Below are 20,288 nucleotides of genomic sequence, written 5' to 3'. Positions count from 1 at the left end.
ATCCAACTTACAAGGCATGTGAAGGACCTCTTCAAGGAGAACTACAAACCACTGCTTAATGAAATAAAAGAGGATACAAACAAATGGAAGAACATTCCATGCTCATGGGTAGGAAGAATCAATATCATGAAAACTGCCATACTGCCCAAGGTAATTTATAGATTCAATGGCATCCCCATCAAGCTACCAATGACTTTCTTCACAGAATTGGAAAAAAACTACTTTTAAGTTCACATGAACCAAAACAGAGCCCGCATTGCGAAGTCAATCCTAAGCCAAGGAACAAAGCTGGAGGCATCACACTACCTGACTTCAAACTATACTACAAGGCTACAGTAACCAAAACAGCATGGTCCTGGTACCAAAACAGAGATATAGATCAATGGAACAGAACAGAGCCCTCAGAAATAATGCCACATATCTACAACTATCTGATCTTTGACAAACCTGAGAAAAACAAGCAATGGGGAAGGATTCCCTATTTAATAACTGGTGCTGGGAAAACTGGCTAGCCATATGTAGAAAGCTGAAACTGGATCCCTTCCTTACATCTTATACAAAAATTAATTCAAGATGGATTAAGGACTTACATGTTAGACCTAAAACCATAAAAACCCTAGAAGAAAACCTAGGCATTACCATTCAGGACACAGGCATGGGCAAGGACTTCATGTCTAAAACACCAAAAGCAATGGCAACAAAATCCAAAATTGACAAATGGGATCTAATTAAACTAAAGAGCTTCTGCACAGCAAAAGAAACTACCATCAGAGTGAACAGGCAACCTACAAAATGGGAGAAAATTTTCACAACCTGCTCATCTGACAAAGGGCTAATATCCAGAATCTACAATGAACTCAAACAAATTTACAAGAAAAAAACAACCCCATCAAAAAGTGGGCGAAGTACATGAACAGACACTTCTCAAAAGAAGACATTTATGCAGCCAAAAAACACATGAAAAAATGCTCATCATCACTGGCCATCAGAGAAATGCAAATCAAAACCACAATGAGATACCATCTCACACCAGTTAGAATGGCAATCATTAAAAAGTCAGGAAACAACAGGTGCTGGAGAGGATGTGGAGAAATAGGAACACTTTTACACTGTTGGTGGGACTGTAAACTAGTTCAACCATTGTGGATGTCAGTGTGGCGATTCCTCAGGGATCTAGAACTAGAAATACCATTTGATCCAGCCATCCCATTACCGGGTATATACCCAAAGGATTATAAGTCATGCTGCTATAAAGACACTTGCACATGTATGTTTATTGCAGCACTATTCACAATAGCAAAGACTTGGAACCAACCCAAATGTCCAACAATGATAGACTGGATTAAGAAAATGTGGCACATATACACCATGCAATACTATGCAGCCATAAAAAATGATGAGTTGATGTCCTTTGTAGGGACATGGATGAAATTGGAAATCATCATTCTCAGTAAACTATTGCAAGGACAAAAAAACAAACATCTCATGTTCTCACTCATAGGTGGGAATTGAACAATGAGAACACATGGACACAGGAAGGGGAACATCACACTCTGGGGACTGTTGTGGGGTGAGGGCATGGGGGAGGGATAGCATTAGGCGATATACCTAATGCTAAATGACGAGTTAATGGGTGCAGCACACCAGCATGGCACATGTATACATATGTAACTAACCTGCACATTGTGCACATGTACCCTAAAACTTAAAGTATAATAATAATTAAAAAAAAAAGCCCTCTTCCTTGGCAATAATCGTCTCAGTGATTGGCTTTCTGTGTGTGGAGCAGCAGGTTCTAGATGGAACCCCTGGTGTTTCAGTGACAGAAGCTTTATAATAAAATGGCCAACAGTTCAGCAAGATATAACAATTATAAATGTACACACACTTAACAACGGAGCCCCAAAACACATGAAGTAAACACTGATAAAAGAAAGAAATAGACAATTTTCTAAAAGTAAATATTTCTGATACTCCACTCCTAATTGTGACAACTAGGCAGACAAACAGAAAGAACAGGAGACACGAACAGCATAATTAACTCACCTGACCTTGTGAATCTGTATAAAACACTTTGCAGGACAGAACACTCATTCTTTCCTTGTTCACATGGCATATTCCCCAGAACATACCAGACACTAAGCCACATATCAAGTCTCAATCAATTTAAAAGAGAAATTATACAAACTATGTCCTTCAACCTTAATGAGATTTAATTAAGAATAAATAATAGGAAACAACAAAATCCCTGAATATTTGGAAATTAAACAACACATTAATAAATAACTCATTAGAAAAATAAAAAATCACAATGGCTACAGAAGTATTTTCAACTATATAAAAATTAAAACACAACAAATCAAAATTTACAGGACACAGTTAAAACAGTGTTTGAAAGAAAGTTATAGCCTTGAATATACATTATAAGAAGAAACAAATGTCAAATAAGTAATCCCAGCTCACGCCTAAAAAAAAAAATAGGTAAAAAAGAACAAATTTAAGCCAAAGGAAACAGAGGGCAGGATGTCATAAATATCTGAGTAAAAAATTAATAAAATGGAAAACTAAATAACGAGAGAAAAATCAATGGAACCAGAAGTCAGCTATTTGAAAAGATCCAAAAAATGATCAATTTCTATCTAGACTGACCAAGAAAGAAATAGAGAAACTTAAATTACTAAAATGAGGCATGAAAGAGTAAATATTACCAACCATACAGAAAGTAAAAGGATTTAAATGGAATATGATGAACAACCTCATGCCAACAAATTAGATGTCACAATACTAAAACTGGGACAAGAATAAAGGACAATCTTCAGATTTTCTTTAAAACAAGAGACTTAAACCAGTAAGGTAATAGAATCAGTTCAGTAATTGAAAATCTTCCCACAAAGAAAAGGCCAGGCCCAAATGCCTTCACTGGTGACTTCTAACAAGCAAAAAGAAATCATACCAATACTAAACAGAGTCTTTCAGAAAATAAAGAGAGAAATAATTCCCAACTTATTCTATGCAGCCAATATTACCTTCATACTACAGCCCGGAAAAGATGGCACAAGAAGAGAAAACTGCAGATCAACATCCCTCGTGAATATAGGCACAGAAATCCTTATCCAAGGATTAGAAAAGATCCAGTGACACTTAAAGAGGATTATAAACCACGACAAAGTGGGATTTACCCCCAAATGCAAGGATGGTCTGTTATCTGCAAAGCAGTTAATGTAGGCTGGGCGCAGTGGCTCACACCTGTAATCCCAGCACTTTGGGAGGCCGAGGCGGGCAGATGACGAGGTCAGGAGATCGAGACCATCCTGGCTAACACGGTGAGACCCCGTCTCTACTAAAAATACAAAAAAAATTAGCCGGGCATGGTGGCGGGCGCCTGTAGTCCCAGCTACTCGGGAGGCTGAGGCAGGAGAATGGCGTGAACCCGGGAGGCAGAGCTTGCAGTGAGCCGAGATCGTGCCACTGCACTCCAGCCTGGGCGACAGGAGAGACTCCGTCTCAAAAAAAAAAAAAAAAAAAGCAGTTAACGTAATATACCACACGATTAAAGGATGAAAAAATAAAGGACAACAAAGAAACACCACACATGATTACCTAAGTAGTACCTGACGAATTGAACGCCCATATGCAGCTCCCTAGAAAAACCACAAATAGAACTACCATACAGTCCAGCAACCCCACTACTTGGCATTTATCCAAAGGAAACGAAATCAGTATATTAGAGAGACATCTACACCATGAGTTTGTTGCAGTGCTATTCGCAATATCCAAGATATGGCATTAACCTAGGTCTCCAACAACAAACAGATAAATGGATAAAGAAAATGGGGTAGTAGTACACTGATAGGACAGGAACCAGGGAAATACTGGGTAGAAGAGGGCAGTTTCCTGGCAAAGCCCCATCCTCAAGCCTGGATATCTGTGGCCCTAAGTGAGAAAAGGCATTCCTGTTTTTGTACCCAAAAAGTTGTATTTTGGCCCGCATGCCTACACCCATATAAACCCTGAAACCCAGGACCCAGAAGCAGACTAGTAAGCCAGAAGACCAGCAAATAGACAGATGGCAGAACAACATGGCAGAGAAAGGGAGAAGAGGAGGAACATCTGAATGCCGAGAGGAGTTTGGTTGGGGATGGTCAGAGAGGAGTCCAGCCACTGGGTGGCCCAAGTCCAGGGGAGGATCACCTTCCCACTCCAGTATCCTTCCCGGCTCCACATCCATCCCACTGAAAACCACCTCTACCACTCAAAAAAACTTCACATTCATCCTTCAAGCCCATATGTGACCTGATTTTTCCAGGATGCTGGGCAACAGCTCTGGATCCAGCCCTCTGTCCTTGCGAAAAGGCAAAGGGCCCATTGAGCCTGCTAGTATTCAAGCCATCTATGGACAGCAAAGCTGAAAGAGCTTTGTAACACTGGGGTTGCAGTCACCCACCCCTAGACACTACTGCAAGGCCCGAGCATAAAGCACTCGCCCCAGCCTCTGCACCTGCCCTTCTGCATGCTCCGGTCCCACAAGGGGTTTGAGCAGCAACAGAACAGGTGAACCACACCCATCCCACGTCCTGCAAGGGGAATCAGGAACTCTCCCATTTCAACACCACAGGATACTATTCAGCCATAAAAAAATAATGAAATTATGTCATTTGCAGCAAATATGGATGAAACTGGAGGACATTATGTTAAATGAAATAAGTCAGGAGGGAAAGTTAAGCATTGCATGTTCCACTCGTAGAAGCTAAAAGGAGTTAATTTTACAAAAGTAAAAGTAGAAGGAAGAATAGTAGAGAGTGGGCAGAGTAGGAGGAAGGGAGAGATAGGAAGAGATGTATTAAAACATACAAAATTACAGCTAGATATGAATAACTTCCAGTGTTCTACAGCACTGTAGCATGAAAACAGTTGAAAAATAATATATTATGCAGTTTCAAATAGCTAAGAGGAGGTTATTGAATGCTCCCAACACAAAGCAATGATCAAAGTTTGAGATAATGAATATGCTAATTACCCTGATCTGATCACCATATGTTATATGTATCAAAACATCACTATATACCCCATGAATATGAATATCCCGTTTATTATTTGTCTATTAAAAAATAAAATTAAATAAAAAATAAAATAAAAAACCTCTTCAACAAAGTAGTGACAAAGGGAACTTCCTATACCTGATTATGAGTGTCTACAAAGAACTACAAAAACATCACCTTTCATCATGAAAGCTAAAAGCTCCCCCTAAGATCAGGAGCAAGGCAAGGATGTTCGTTCACTCACACTAAACAATGTATTTGAGGTTCTGGCCAGTGCTATGAGGTAAACAAACAAATGAGCAAAACAAAACCCCCAAATTTCCTTCCACCCAAATCAGCAGCACCTCAAATCTCTCTGGAGATACTAAAAATAATTTTCAAAATGCTGTTTATTATTTTCTGAACTCTTTCTCTTTCCTCTGGGTCAACTGTTCTATTTGTTGTTGTTCTGTCTCATTCATGCTTTTGGGTTTTCTTCACATGTGTGTTGAGTCCTCGCCCCTCTTTCCATACTTATGACTGAGGTATATGTAAAGTGCTCTATTGCAGTTATAGAATTCTGTGTCCTCCAACAGCTTTCAAGTTTTTACATGGGAAGACAGACTGGAAGGCCTTGGAAAGCTTGGCGGAGAGTTCACAGAAGTGAGGTCCTGGTGCCGTCTCTTCCTGCTTTGTCCTTGGACTCTGGCATAATGCTGAAACAGAAGTTTACTGGAACACATTTTTCCCCCTAATGTAGAAAGAACAGCGTCGTCATGAGGAGACAGAGTCTAAAGTCAGGAGATCTGCCTCAGATCCAAGGGCTGACAGCAGAGCCACGTGTGTGATCTTGGAAACACCCCAAGTTTCTGTCTCCCCACGTGTAGGACGAGGACAGCACCATGACCCATCCCCAAGTGCTTCGAGGATTCGATGGCCAAGTGCACTTGGAGGGCCTGGCAGAAAAGGTGCTCCACCGATGAGCGTTCCCTTCCCCCTTCTTCCTTCAGTGAAGAAAAGGCTCAGCCCCCGTGGGCACTGCTTCTAGGGGGTGACCGTCATATACTTCGGGTCTGAGAGGTTTTGCATTGCCACAGGTAAGTGCCATTCGACATCTGGTAACCATCTCTAAGGGCAGGAGGGTGGTGAGGCCTCTGCACCTGGACTCCATCCACTTCATTTCATGGCTGTAAACTCAAATTGTATATTTTGTAGACCTGCTTCATTACTTGTCCCTGAAGTCTCTCTGAGTTTATTTGTGTGAAAGGAGAAGTGGCTTCCCACTGCTGGTATTCCCAGAGACAGCAGTTTTTAGCTACTGGCTGGGAATTGGATGAAGCAGTGTTCACATACCTGGGAAGAGGCCTGGGCTGTGGGACATCAGGCCCAATTATCACTACCCAGGATGCCCTGAGGGCACCCCCACAGGATGCCTGTCTTGTCACCCTGAGCGCAGTGGCACTAGATAATGAGCGGCATGGCACCTCTGCACTCCCGCAAAGCCCCAGAGGTCCCCCTACATCTACCTGTCTAATGTCAAGCCATGCTCTACTTGGCGACTTAAGGTGGAGCAGGACAGATCATAAACACTTGCTGAATAGTTGAGAACCTCCCATAAATATTCTCAAAGTTAGCCATAGAACCTGTTCTTGTTACTACCACAACCTCAAAGGCAAACTGAACGCTCCACATGCCCTTGCAAACATGTGTCAGACAGGTCGACCTCTTCGGACCTGGAGAGGCTCCTTCATAAATGCCAGGGATGCACCTGTCTTGGGAAAGTGATTGGGGAAAACACAGCCAGCCACCCAGTGCCCAGGAGCTCCAGCAAGGGAGCCCCACTCAGAACCAGGGCAACAAGGGGCCCCGCTCTGAACCAGGGCAATGAGGGGGCCCTGCTCTGACCCAGGACAATAAGAAGGCCCCACTCTGAACCAGGGCAATGGGAGGGGCCCTGAACCAGGGCAATGAGGTGGCCCCCTCTGAACAAGGGCAATGAGAGGGCCCCACTCTGAACCAGGGCAATGGCTTTTTGAAAATGGCACTATTTGGGAAACAGTATCCATTTGCTGTAAACCAAGTGAAGCTATACAATACTCAAAGAAGTTAAAAATCACATTTTTTTTTTCTTTTTTGTCTGAGTAGAACTGCCTTCTGGAAAGAGCTCAGATCAGTATTCACTGTTCTTTTGTTTCAGTAGTTGTCATTCTGTTCAGTTAGACAATCTGAAAAAAAAAATGATGCCAAAAGTCTATGGTTTTTGGCTCTGTGGTTGCAGTACTGGCACCCAATTTGTTATCACTTCCCTATATTGTGACCCTAAGCAGTCTCTCCCACACTGACTGAGCTTGGCTGTGGGACCTGCTCTGGTCAATGAGATAGTAACACGCAGGACACAGGCAAAGACTTGACAAGCCCTCACAAAGTGGGCCCCACCTCTCTGGCTGCCGAAAAATGAAGCCTGGGACAGGATGGGTGACAGCTGGGTGATGCAGTCACCTCTGTTACTGCAGCCAACAGCCAGCCAGAGGCTGGCTTCCCAGCCTATCAAAGCTAGCTATGGACAAGTGAGTGAGCCCAGGTGAGACCAGCAGAACAATCACCCAGCTGAGCCCAGCTCAACTGCCAACCCTCAGAAATCATAAGCTGAAGAAAGAGTTGTTAAGGCACTGTGTTTTGGGGGTGATTTGTTATGCAGCAAATGCTAACCAATACATGACCCTTTATTATTTAATGGAATGGAGAAAAGAGTAAACCAAAGAACAGCTACCGCATGTTCAATGACACTTCTAACCAGTCATTAGTATTTTGTTAATTACCGAAGAATGGAATGAAAAGCACCATAGCTATACTGTAAGAATGTTTCTGAGAAAATCTTTGTTTTCAGAGAAAAAGGACGAAGTTAACCACTGTGGTGAGGCTCTGAAATCCTCCTCAGCATCCTGAGCCACATGTAGAAGCAACAGCAGCCATAATGTGTCTCCATTCCTTCTGCTCAGAGCCTGTGGAAGGGGCCATTTCTTGGTCCAGGTGAGTTCCTTGGAAGCCGACCAGAAAGTCTCACTAAAGTGCCTAAGTAAACAACTTGCTGTTTCATCGATGTTACTTTAGTATAAATGCCAACATGCTCCATCTTACGTTATATTCAAAAGTCACTAGAAATATTAATACAGAGTAGGCACCGTTATTATGACTAAAGATTCTTATTGCTGTATTAGTAAAATAATTGTTTCTGGTGGGCTTCCACTTCTGCTGCTAGATCAGAGGAGCAGGACTGGGTGGGAAAGGTTACCTCCCCAGAAGTCTATACTACTTGTCAGAGCCTTGGACCTACTAAGACAGACAACTCTGTGTCTGCCCCCACCCATTCCTAGCTTTTATTTAAGCTCCCCTCAAGCCTCCTCTTACTCATCCTCAAGACTCAGCCGGGGGAGGGCTCCTGCCTGTGTGATGACTTCTGAACCCCGCATTGAGCTCAGGGCCCCAGACCCTCTTCAGAGCTGATGGGGTATTCCATTCCCATAACTCCTGGGGCTGCATTTTCGTGCATCTGCTTCTCTAATTCCATGCCATGCAAGTCGGACAGCATTTACGCTTTGCTTTCAGCAAAGCCCTCAGATCTTGGAAAACTTAGTAGACGGGGCAGAGGCTTCTGAACAGAAGCCAAGCATGCTCCCAACTTTCCACAGCTGCAGTGTGAGCACCCTCCCTTCACAGGTGTCACCAGAGGGCATTGGGGCCTGTGCAGATGCCCAGGCATCACGTCTTGGTCCTCTTCCATGCCACGACTCTCCACTCCCTGCCAGTGGGCTTCCTGGGCTCCACCGGCTGGAGTTGTGCCAAAGTTTCTGTCTCCATTTCTAATCCTCCCTCCTGACTAACGCTGGATCTCTCAGCTCCTGGTTCTCAATGGGGTCTCTCCAATCCTGATCCTCTGGTCTCTCCTTGGCCTGTCATTCCCTTGCAATTTCTCCCGCCTTTCTATCAAGTGTGGAGTCCCATGGTTGTGGGTCTGAAATTCTGCTCCAAACTTCCTCCCTATTGCTTTCTCCTGCCTCCTCCACCTTCCAGGCAGAGTGCACCTTGCCAAGGGAGCCTCACCTGCTAAAGATGGTCCCACACGGCTGGAGAAAGTCACAGAGCCCTGGATCTGACCAGATCTTCACACGAACTCATACTGCAGCTGGGCAGTTTCTCCAGGAGTCTTTTCTAGAATGGGCACTTCCCCCAGTTCATTGCTCTAGACTGTCTGCAATCTCCTCACACCCCAGGAGCTTCTCTGGCTGTGCTGATGCTCAGCCAACACGAACCCCTCCTTTTCTTCCTCTTCAACCGAGAGCCCTTCAAAGTTTCCCTTACCCCACCCTTCTCTTCTCTCCCACGCCAGCATGTGGACTTCTTCTGAGAGGCCAGCTCTCACACATACATGCTTGGAGTTCAGCTCCTGCCTCCCCAAGACCACTCCCCAGCCGCTGGCCACGATCCTGAATTTTCCATTCTGAACATTTCCTCTCCACCTACAAAAATGTTCTCGCCTACCTTAGTGAAAAACAGACATCCCTTCCCCTTTTGGCTACACACTGCCTCTGAAGGTTGGACCTGCTCGGCGGTTTCCTTCCCCACCAAACTGACGGAAAGCCTGGCACGTGTTTCCCTGACATCGCGTCCTGGGAAAACACCCCTGGCCTCACTGCAGTGGAATGACTTGGGAGGCATGGGCAGCAAACCGCTAGTCCATGGCCTGCAGCAGCTGCTCTCACCCTCTCACTGGTGCTGCCCTGGGGGGACAATGTGCCACACACCCAGCAACCACTGTGCCTACCACACTATATCCAACGTGCAGTGTGTACATCTCTGTGCATGTAATTCAAATGCTGTCACCTGCCCTCCAGTCCATTAAAGAAGTGAGTCATCTAAGAAGTCAACTTATCTTCCCTTCAGGCTATCAGTACCTACATACCTACACTTTCTTCTAGCACGGTTCAGCTCTATCAACAATCTCTCAGTAGTAACTGTGGAATGCAAAGTCAAGGAACCACAGGTGACAGTAGAAACACCTCCCAAAGTGTCCCCTGTCAAGTATATTTCCAGCCTCCTGTGGCTCTAGGATCAGGTGTCCCTCTCTCATCTTGTCAATGACCTCTCTGTCTCATGGGATGCGGGAGAGCAGGGAAAACCGATGAACCCACCAGCACTGCCATCTGCAGCCATTACCTGGGGTCATCTCATACCAGAATCACCACTGAAGCACCCCTGGGTTTCTGTTAATCTAAGTCTTTCCTCTCCTTCTATCTTCCACAAGCATTCAAGAGTGAAGGGCACCAAGACTGCCTTTGGTTTCTGCATTTTTGCACACTAGTTTCATTCCCTAACTTTTGCCAGGCATTCATGGCTCCTGCCCTCCCTAGAATCCCCATCACACATTCCTAGAGGGCCTCTAACAAACACATCCTCTGACCTCCAGCTCCTGGAACTCCTCCTCCTCCTCCACATCGTAGGACAAGGTGTGGATTTTTATGTCATCAGCTGAGAGGTCAATGAACTTCCCATCCGGGTACTCGAGGCTGTCTTTGGTGGGCGACCGGTCCTCAATGAAGGTGGTCTCGCAGCAGTCGGCGGCCACACCGTCCCCCCAGGAGCGCAGCACGCCCTCTGAATAGAGGATGATGTTGGGCCGGTAGCGGGACTCCACTGACTGCTGCAGGGTGTTGGGGTCCAGCAGCTGCTGCATCGGCTCACTCCTGCTGCTGTCCAGGCTGGCCGGCACTGTGCTGGCCCCCACCCGGTGGCTCTGGTACTGGGGCGCTGGGTAAACAGACACCAGACCATCTCTGCTCTCGGCCATCAAGTTTCTGGTGTTAATTAAACCATTCCTCTTGCCAGCATCACTGATTTTACTGTGTACCAGCATGCTCTTCTGTTCAATGATGCCATCCATGGTACTCTCTCCCCAGCTGGGCGTCAGGCTGGTGGGCTGGGCATGTAGGTTACACTTGTCTCAGGGAACCCATTTCTCCTGGAGGAGGAGAAAACAGAGATGAGACAAGAGAATCACACTTGAAAACAAGCTAATCACCCAGACCCACATTGTTTCAGACTGTACCAGCCAGCTGATAAACGCATAGTAACTGTGAGAGTTAGATAAAATGCAGTCCTACCTATTCAGTGAATGTTAAAAAGGGTTCGTGGGGGCGGCTAGCCAGAGTTAGCAGAAATCGATTACCTGAATCTCTATAAAGTCTCTGCTTCCAAATGAAGGAGACTGCAGGAATTGGCTCCCTTGCAGCCTAGAGGAACCTTTGATTGCTAGCAGACATCCTGAAACCCACAGGTAAACCCAATCACATTAGCATCTGACAAGTCCACAGGAAAACAGAACTGCAAACCTATAAAGGCGATTAGCTCTTCCCAGGTACATGGCTGTTCATTCAAGCAGGAAATTATGTGATTGCAATAATCTCTACTTAGTGATGATCTTGAGGTGTCAAGTCCCAAACACGAATCTGCTACTGAGGCATCTTGAGAGAGGCACAGCTTGGTCTCCTAGGGTGCTCTCTATAGTTGGCCACTCAGAATTTGCTGAGAACCAGCAGCATCAGCACCAGCTGGGAGCTTGTTGGAAATGCAGAATCTTGAGTAGCACCTGCACCTACTAAATCAGAATCTGCATTTTAACACGATCCCAGCTGATGAGTCTGCACATTAAAGCTGAGGAGGTGCTGGGCTACAGTGTACAGTGCACATTTTGGCCTGCTGAACAAGTTGATTTTACAACTGATTATTTACTAAATTTTAAAATGTACTCAAATTATGTCAAACAATTTATTTTTTTAAAAGAACAACCTTTTTTCTTATTGAAGTGAATTTTTTCAACTTTGAGTATCATAAATTATGACTAAGTATGAATGAAAGGGATCAAAATTAGTGGAATTTTATTTTGTCATTTCCGCATCCTTCGATATCTCTTTCAACACAGACTGGTTTGTCATATATATTGCCTTTGCTTCATAATTCCCATTAGCTCACTTCCTTCCATGTTTGCTGGTACCCACTCCTACCTGCTCAGAGCCTTTCCCTGGGCCTGGGTTCATCCGCTCAGAGATGAAACTGGGTTGATGGGAGGAGAGAGAATGCCTCTAACGAGGCTGCCATCTAGGGTTATCCACATGGCTCTCTGTACCAATGCACTCTGGAGTCTTGCCCCAGGACAGTGCTACTATTCTTCCAATTCCCTTTACAACTTTTGTGGGATTATTTATTTATTTTTTTCTCAGTCGATGATACTCAGAACCAGTAGCTACAGAGATGAAAGCCTCCTGCCTGACTCTTTATTTCTGCATAAGCAGTCTCTGCTATGTCTAGCATGCTCCCTTCTCTTGACCAAACACTTTCTGGGCTGCATCAACCACTGAGTTCCCCGTGTCGTCATCTTATAAGACTGGGAGTCTGGTTTTGAGCTTGGCAGAGGAAGCCGCCTTAAATGCATCACTGGCCAGTCATGCTCCACCTGCTTCTTTATAGAAGAAGGCAGCTGGAGGAGGAGACGGGATGAGGAGGGGCCTCTGTGGCCTTGCATTTGAGTCCCTAGTTCTTAGTCTCTTTCTATATCACTATTGTAAGAACTCTCCTGGGGAGTTACTAACATGCACAGCTAACCATGAGTCGGGGTGAATATCAGGTAAGTGGGAAAATTGAGGGGTTGTGAAAGAAAAATATAAGTCAGAAAGTAGGTATACAACATATTCTATACAAATTTTATATTCTACATAAACACATATACATTTTTTTACTTGGAGACTGTCACGGTAAAAATAACACTTTTTACTAAAAGTCAGGAGGCCAGAGATTCAGCCCTAGTTTTGCTACTAAATATCTGACTGTGGGCAAGTGGCTTATGAAAGTGGAACTATTAATGGGGTGATTGAGCAAGGAAAGCTTTCAGGTCCCTTTCAGCTCTGATTTTTTCTGTCTTAGTCAAAGAGTTTTGGGGTTTCATGGCAATAGATAGAGATTTTCCACAAAATGGCTTCAGTGGTGAATTGTAGCAAACATCTAAAGAACTAATACCAGTCTTTCTCAAACTTTTCCAAAAAAAACTGAAGAGAAGTGAGCACTTCCTAAGTCATTCCATGAGGTCAGCATTACCCTGACACCAAAGCCAGAGAAGACACCATAGGAACATTACAGACCCATATGCCTTATAAACACTGATGTAAAACTCCCAACAAAATACTACTAAACTAAATTAAGCGGCATATTAAAGGAATCATATACCATGATCAAGTGAGATTTATTTCTGGAATGCAAGGAGGGTTAAAATCATGAAAATCAATCATTGTAATACACCACATTAACAGAATGAAAGACAAAAAATACATAATTATCTCTATTGACATAGAAAAAGAATTTAATGCCTTTCTACTAAGCATTTCTGGAAAAGCATTGATGCTTTTCCCTTTCATGATAAAAACATGAAACAAACTAGGAATAGAAAGAAATTACCTCAACAAAATAAAAGCTATATTTGAAAAATCCACAGTGAACATCATACTCAATGGTGAAAGCACCTGTAACATCAAGAACGAGGCAAAGATGCCCACTTTTCCCACTTTTATTGAACACTGTACTAAAAATTGTAGCCAGAGAAATTAGGCAAGAAAAAGAAATAAAAGGCACTTAATTGGAAAGGAAGAAGTATGATCTCACATATAGAAAACCCTAAAGATTCCACAAAAAAATCTGTTAGAACTAATAAATGAAGTTAGCAAAGTAGCAGGATACAAAGTTAATACACAAAAAATCAGCTGCATTTCTATATACTAACAATGAAGAATCTGAAAAGAAATTTTTTTAAAATTCATTTACAATAGCATCAAAAAGAACACAATACTTCAGAATTAATTGAACCAATGAGGTGAAGGACTCATACAATGAAGTCATCAAAACATTGCTGAGGCAGGGCATGGTGGGTCATGCCTGTAATCTCAGTACTTTGGGAGGCTGAAGTGGGTGGATCACTTGAGGTCAGGAGTTCGAAACCAGCCTGGCCAACATCATGGTGAAACCCTATTTCTACCAAAAATACAAAAATTAGCTGGGCGTGGTGGTGGGCGCCTGTAATCCCAGCTACTCATGAGGCCGAGGCAGAAGAATTTCTTGAACACAGGAGGCAGAGGTTGCAGTGAGCTGAGATCGTGCCACTGGACTCCAGCCTGAGTGACAGAGCAAGACTCCATCTCAAAAACAAACAAACAAACAAACAAAACACTGCTGAAAAAAATTAAAGAAGACACAAATAAATGGGAAGACATTCCATATTCATGCATTGGGAACCTTAACATGGCTAGGATGTCAGTACCACCCAAAGTTATCTATAGATTCAGTGCAATCAGTAGCAAAATCCCAATGATGTTGTCTGCAGAAACAGAAAAACCCATTCTAACATTCATATGGAATCTCAAGGAGCTCAGGCTGGACTTAGAACAAAGTAGGAGTACTCACACCTCCTGATTTTAAGACTTACTACAATGGCACTAGAATCAAAACAGTGTGATATGGCATAAATACACATATATAGACCAAGTGAATAAAATAGAGAGCCAAGAAATAAACGCTTGCTTATACAATCAAATGATTTTTAACAAGGGTGCCAACACCATTCAATAGGGAAAGGACATTTTTTTTCAACAAATGGTGCTAAAAAATTGGATATCCACATGCAAAAGAATGAAGTTGAACCCTTACCTAACACCATATTCAAAAACCAATCCCAAATAAATCAATCACCTAAATGTAAAATCTAAAACCATAAAACTCTTAGAAGAAAACAGGGAAAAAGCTTCATGACATTGGATTTGTCAATGATTTCTTGGATGTGACACCAAAGGCAGAGGCAACAAAAGAAAAATCAAGTTGGACTTCATAACAATTTAGAAATTTTTGTGCATCAATAGACAATATCAACAGAGTAAGAAAGTAAGCCACAGAATGGGAGAAAACATTTGCAAATCATATATATCTAATAAGGAATTAATACCCAGGATATATAGAGAATGGTTAAAACTCAAAAATAAAAAATAATCTGATTCAAAAACTGGCAAAGGTCTTGAATAGAAATTTCTCCAAAGAAGATATACAGATGGCCAATAAACCCAGGAAAAGATGCTCAACATCACTAATAATGGGAAATGAAAATCAAAACTACATATGAGATATGACCTCATACTCACTGGGATGGCTACTGTTAAAAAAAAATAACGGAAAATAACAAGTGTTGGCGAGGATGTGAAAAAACTGGAATCCTTGTGCACTGCTGGTGGGAATGAAAAACAGTGCAGTCGCTTTGGAAAACAGTATGGCAGTTCCTCAAATAATTAAAAATAGAATTACCATATGGTCCAGAAATTCCACTTCTGGATATATACCAAAAGGAGTTGAAAACAGGGTCTTGAGGAGATACTTGCATGCCATGTTCATAGCAGCACTATTCATAATAGTTGAAATGTGAAAGCATCTCAAGTGTCTGTGGATGAATGGATAAGCAAAATGTGCTATCTACATTCAATGGAGTATTGCTCAGTCTTAAAAAAGGAAGGGAATTCTCACATAGGCCACAGCATGGATGGACCTTGAGGACATTACTCTAAGTGAAATAAGCTAGTCACATAAAGACATATGCTGTATGATTCCATCAATATGAGGTACTTAGAGTCATCAAAAGTACTCAAAAGTAATCAAAAGTATGGTTTCCAGGGGATGGAAGTGGTGTGAGGAGTTATTATTTAATAGGTATGGAATGAAAAGGGATATAGAGATAGATGGTGGATAGATGGTGGTGATGGTTACACATTATAAGTGTACTTAATACCACCGAACTGTACACTTAAAAATTGTTAAGACTGTAGATTTTATGCTAACATAATAAAAAATTAGACAAACTCAAACTGAACTAAAATAAAACATACAAAGAAGAGCTATCTATGTGGAGATTCATGCTAAAGTATTTACAGATCAAATAAAAGATACACTGTCTGGGACTTGTTTAAAATCATCTGGATAGGAAGGAGAAGTGCACACCATACCGAGAAAAGAAGACTGTGCGCTGACCACTGATCATCTCAATTGGAATTCTCATCTGGAATTCCTCCTCCTCCTTCACATCCTAGGATGTCAAGGAACCACAGATGACAGCAGAAAGTCAAGGAACCACAGGTGACGGCAGAAAATACCTCCCAAAGTGTACCCCCTCAAGTACACTTCCAGCCTCATGAGGCTCTAGGATCAGGCATCCCTCTTTCATCTTGCCAATGACCTCTCTGTCTCATGGGATGTGGGACAGCAGGGATCCCCAATGAACCCACCAGCAGTGCCATCTGGAGCCCCATCTGACAGCCATTACCTGGGGTCATCTCTGACCATCTCTGATCACTGAAGGAGGAGTGTATACCATACTGAGAAAACAAGACTGGCAGCAGGAGTTATGAATGAAGGTGTGCTGTATACCATACAGGGAAAACAAGACTGGCTGTGGACTGACCACTGAGGGAGGAGTGTATACCATGCAGGGAAAACAAGACTGGCAGCAGGAGTGATGAATGAAGGTGTGCTGTATACCATACTGAGAAAACAAGACTGGCTGTGGACTGATCACTGAAGTAGAAGTGTACACCACACTGAGAAAACAAGACTGGCTGTGGGCTGACCACCAAAGTTGGTTGATGGGTGCACGTGATTCATTAGAGAATCCTTAGAGAATCCTCTCTCCTTTCATGTGTGTTTGAAATTTTCTGTAAGAGAGAGGTTTGAAAAAATCAACAGGTTAAGCTGTGCAGGTGAGATGTTCCAGGCAGAGGGAGCAGCATAGGTAGTGTTTAGGAAGCAGAGGAGGAGGCTGGAGAGATAAAGTTAGGAGGGGCGGGTCTCATTTAGAGGCTCATAGTAAGCAATAGGCATGTGGAAGAAAGGCTTAAGTGGGATGTGATCATCATAGAGGCAGTTCAGGCAGATGGATGTGTGAACAGCATGAAGAATGGGTACAAGGAGAAGCACAATAAGCCCTGGTGGTGTGGACAACTGACAGATGCAGTGGTCCTCTACTGCTCAAAGTGCTTTTGGGCAGTAAGAAGGGTGTGATGCCCTCCAGGAAACTTTGGGGTCCAGGACCCAACAGAGCCCCAGTGATGGTTCCCTGCTTTGTGTATTTTATTTGAAAAATGGGTTATGAGGAGGCAAAATGTGTAGCCTCATCCCACAGCTGGAGGATTCCACATTCAGCAGCTCAGACCACAGGGTCCTCCCTGCGAGACACGGGGGGCCTGAGACCATGCTGGCAGTAGGAGTGACGAATGAAAGTGCGTTGGGGCTCTCACTTGTCCCTCTCAGGTACAGCCACTTCTCCAGGCTGTGTGTGGAAGGCTGTTCAGCTTGGCTCACCTGAGTAAGCAGCCGTAACCCAGAGGATATTTAGGAAGGGCACACCCGGTTTCTAACACAGAGGTGGCTGTGGGGCCTGAGGCTATCTCCAATATGCCCAGGGAGAGCTCCCAGCCAGACAGACAGCGCTTCTTAGTGCCTTGAAGGAGCTGATCCAGGCAGCCGGGTCTCCTGAGTGGGGTGGCACTGACATATTCAGTGGGGCCTTTCTTGCTTGGAGAGTGTTTGAGGAACACAGCAAGACTCAGGATGCCCAACTCCTCCCTGCCTCTGGAGACAAATGTCCATTCTGAATTGGCCTTTGAGTGCGCTGACACCCACAGGAATGTGGCTCCCCGGTAATTTCACCCGTGGCCACACTCAGACATCACCTCTTTCTGGAGCAGAGTTGGTCATCTGGGCTCCCATGCTGCCCAGCTCAGGCCTGGATGACAGCATGGCCACGCCCCTCTGGTTCTGCTGGGGACAAGGCATCGCGGCTGCACTGCAGGCTCTCCCATCACAGCCATGATCTCAACCATCCTTGCAGTTCTGATGATGCATCCTGTACAACTCATCTGTTCCACTAGCACTTGATGAATAACTGAGTGATGTTTTGCCAATACCAGCCACGAATGAATCCTCAAACATGTGTGTCAAGAACTTCACTGATGAAAACAGATGAACTCTCCATCAATGAGGAAAAATTACTTGTTTTGAGTACCCCAGTGAAAGTTGTCAGAATCAAAATGGAGTCAGTAACGTTAAGAAAGCCCTGACAAATAGAGCCAGGGGAGGCCATGAAGAGAGGGGTCTCATGCTTGTATGCTTAATAACAAGACTACAAAACCCACAGCATTTTACACAAAAAACACTTCTGCGAGGTCATCTGCCCAGCAACTGCCCGCCCAGACTCAGAGTGGTGTCACCCTTGTTATTAATCTTTATAGCCAAGGATAATTACTTCAAAACAATTGTGCAATCTTCACCTTTTTTTTTTTCATGAAAAACCTTTGTCTTCTTTTACCTCCCTGAATGTGCACACAGTTTACTATGGCATGTGTGTTCCCATTGCAAAGCTTTATGCCCAGATAAACATCTTTTCTTTTAGAGAGCTTCTCTCTGTTTATGATTAAGGTTGACACCTAGAGAGATGTGTAATTTAAAAGCCCGTCTATCTTGGATTAAGTTATTGAACCCTAGTAGCTTTTCTTGATTTATAAATAAACCTTCCATTTAGGAAGGAACTATTCTAGCCAGAAATTCAGTAGTACTTAGGAGGAAAGCACACTGCTGTACATTTAGTGATGAGGTTTGGATTTTCATCAAGCAATTTCCCACATCTTCCCTTTGACATGAAGAGCTACTCCTGTGCTCTCACCAGGAGGTGTCTGCACACAAGCCAGCAGAAAACATCGGCAAACGACTACGGTCCTGCTTCAGAACTGGCAATGGTTCCCATCTCATCCCTGTCTTAACTCAAGGTAATGGCCTACTGAAACCAAGATCATAACATGTAAAGAGTCACTGTTTTCTTATGGCTCTGCGTGTTGGAAGCTTCCTAAACCTAAACCAGCAAACACCACACCCCACACCAAGTGACAATCATCTCTCAATGCAAGTGAAAACCATCCAGGGGTTGGTGACAAAATAATACTCCAGCTGGACAAAAGCCAGCTCTTCAGAGCAGAGGTGGCCTCAAGTCCTAATGCAATGTCACTAATAAAAGTTTCAAAACAGAACTCCCTCCCTCAAACCCAGGGAATAAAGGAAGCCGCACCGTGTCCAGCCCCTACCACACCACGAGCATGTGGCAGGTACTTCCATGCATCCACCTGTCAGGCACTTAGTGGGTACCTACCGTGTGCAGGCAGCGTGTAGTGTGTTGAGTGTGGGGGTGTAGCTGGGGACCTAGGTGACCACCAGCAGGGACCCTGCACACAGCACAGGAGAAAGACAATTTTTTGAATGAGCGCCAACGTGTGACCAGTGGGCGAGACAAAGCTGCCTTGAGGGAACAAACACAGGGCACAATCTCCTGTGAAGACCCGCTGACGGCAAGCCCTGAACGGGGTGAGGAGTTAGCCAGGGCCAGACCGAGGGGCACTGTTCCGGCTGGGGGAAATCCCTGCCCAGCACACTGGGCCCTGAGGCAAAGGCCAGCAGAGGGACCTGTGCAGAGGCTCAGAAAAGAGGAGAGGGAGGGCACAGGCCTGGCCAGGCAGGAGCCCCGGGGCTTGTGCTGACAACCTCAGGAGTCCAGGTAGGATCTACAGGCTCCTGGGGCTTCCCTGAGTGCCCCAGAGGGAGGGAAGGGGTGGAGGCTTGAGGTGGGGGCCCCCTGCTTCTAGCTTAGGCCCTCGGATTAGGGAAAGGGATGATGACAAAGTCACATCAACCAGGGTCTGTTACAGTTTAGATGTTTGTGGGTTCCAAATCTCAGGTTGAAATGTGATCCCTAGTGTTGGAGGTGGGGCTGGGAACGAGGTGCCCTCCCTAGGGTAATAAGCTCTTGTAAGAGCTGGTTGTTGAAAAGAGACTGGGACCCCCTCCTCTTTCTCTTGCTCCCCCTTTGTCGTGTGATGTGCCTGCTTCCCTTCACCTTCTTCCATGAATATAAAACTCCTGAGGCCTCACCAGAGGCTGAGCAGATGCCAGTGCCGTGCCTGTACAGCCTGCAGAACCGTAAGCCCAAACAAACTTCCTTTAAAAATAAACCATCCAGGCTTAGGTGAATACCTTTATAGCCATGCAAAATGGACTAACACAGGGGCTGAATCCGTGGGTGCCCCACCCCGTGCCTTGGCTCCCATCATCCCAGGGACTGATGGTGCTATCACAGCTCACATACAGGTCAGG

At 44.4% G+C, this 20,288-nt stretch overlaps 1 protein-coding gene across 7 annotated transcripts in view; it reads right to left on the bottom strand.

The window, feature by feature from the left end:
• Positions 1 to 20,288, bottom strand: part of SYNDIG1 (synapse differentiation inducing 1) — a 196,772-nt gene that overhangs the window by 111,510 nt on the left and 64,974 nt on the right. For all 7 annotated transcript variants that reach the window (XM_055372363.2, XM_063702427.1, XM_055372364.2 and 4 more), the window contains one exon: positions 10,477 to 11,034. In XM_055372363.2, coding sequence (XP_055228338.1) covers positions 10,477 to 10,956 — 480 coding nt within the window. In that variant the 5' untranslated portion in view covers positions 10,957 to 11,034. The remainder of the gene's footprint in view (positions 1 to 10,476; positions 11,035 to 20,288) is intronic.

This window comes from Gorilla gorilla, chromosome 21 (assembly GCF_029281585.2).
Source record: "Gorilla gorilla gorilla isolate KB3781 chromosome 21, NHGRI_mGorGor1-v2.1_pri, whole genome shotgun sequence".
NCBI lineage: Eukaryota > Metazoa > Chordata > Mammalia > Primates > Hominidae > Gorilla > Gorilla gorilla.
Note: the sequence above shows the minus strand (reverse complement) of the source record. Positions and strands in the feature narration are given on the sequence as shown.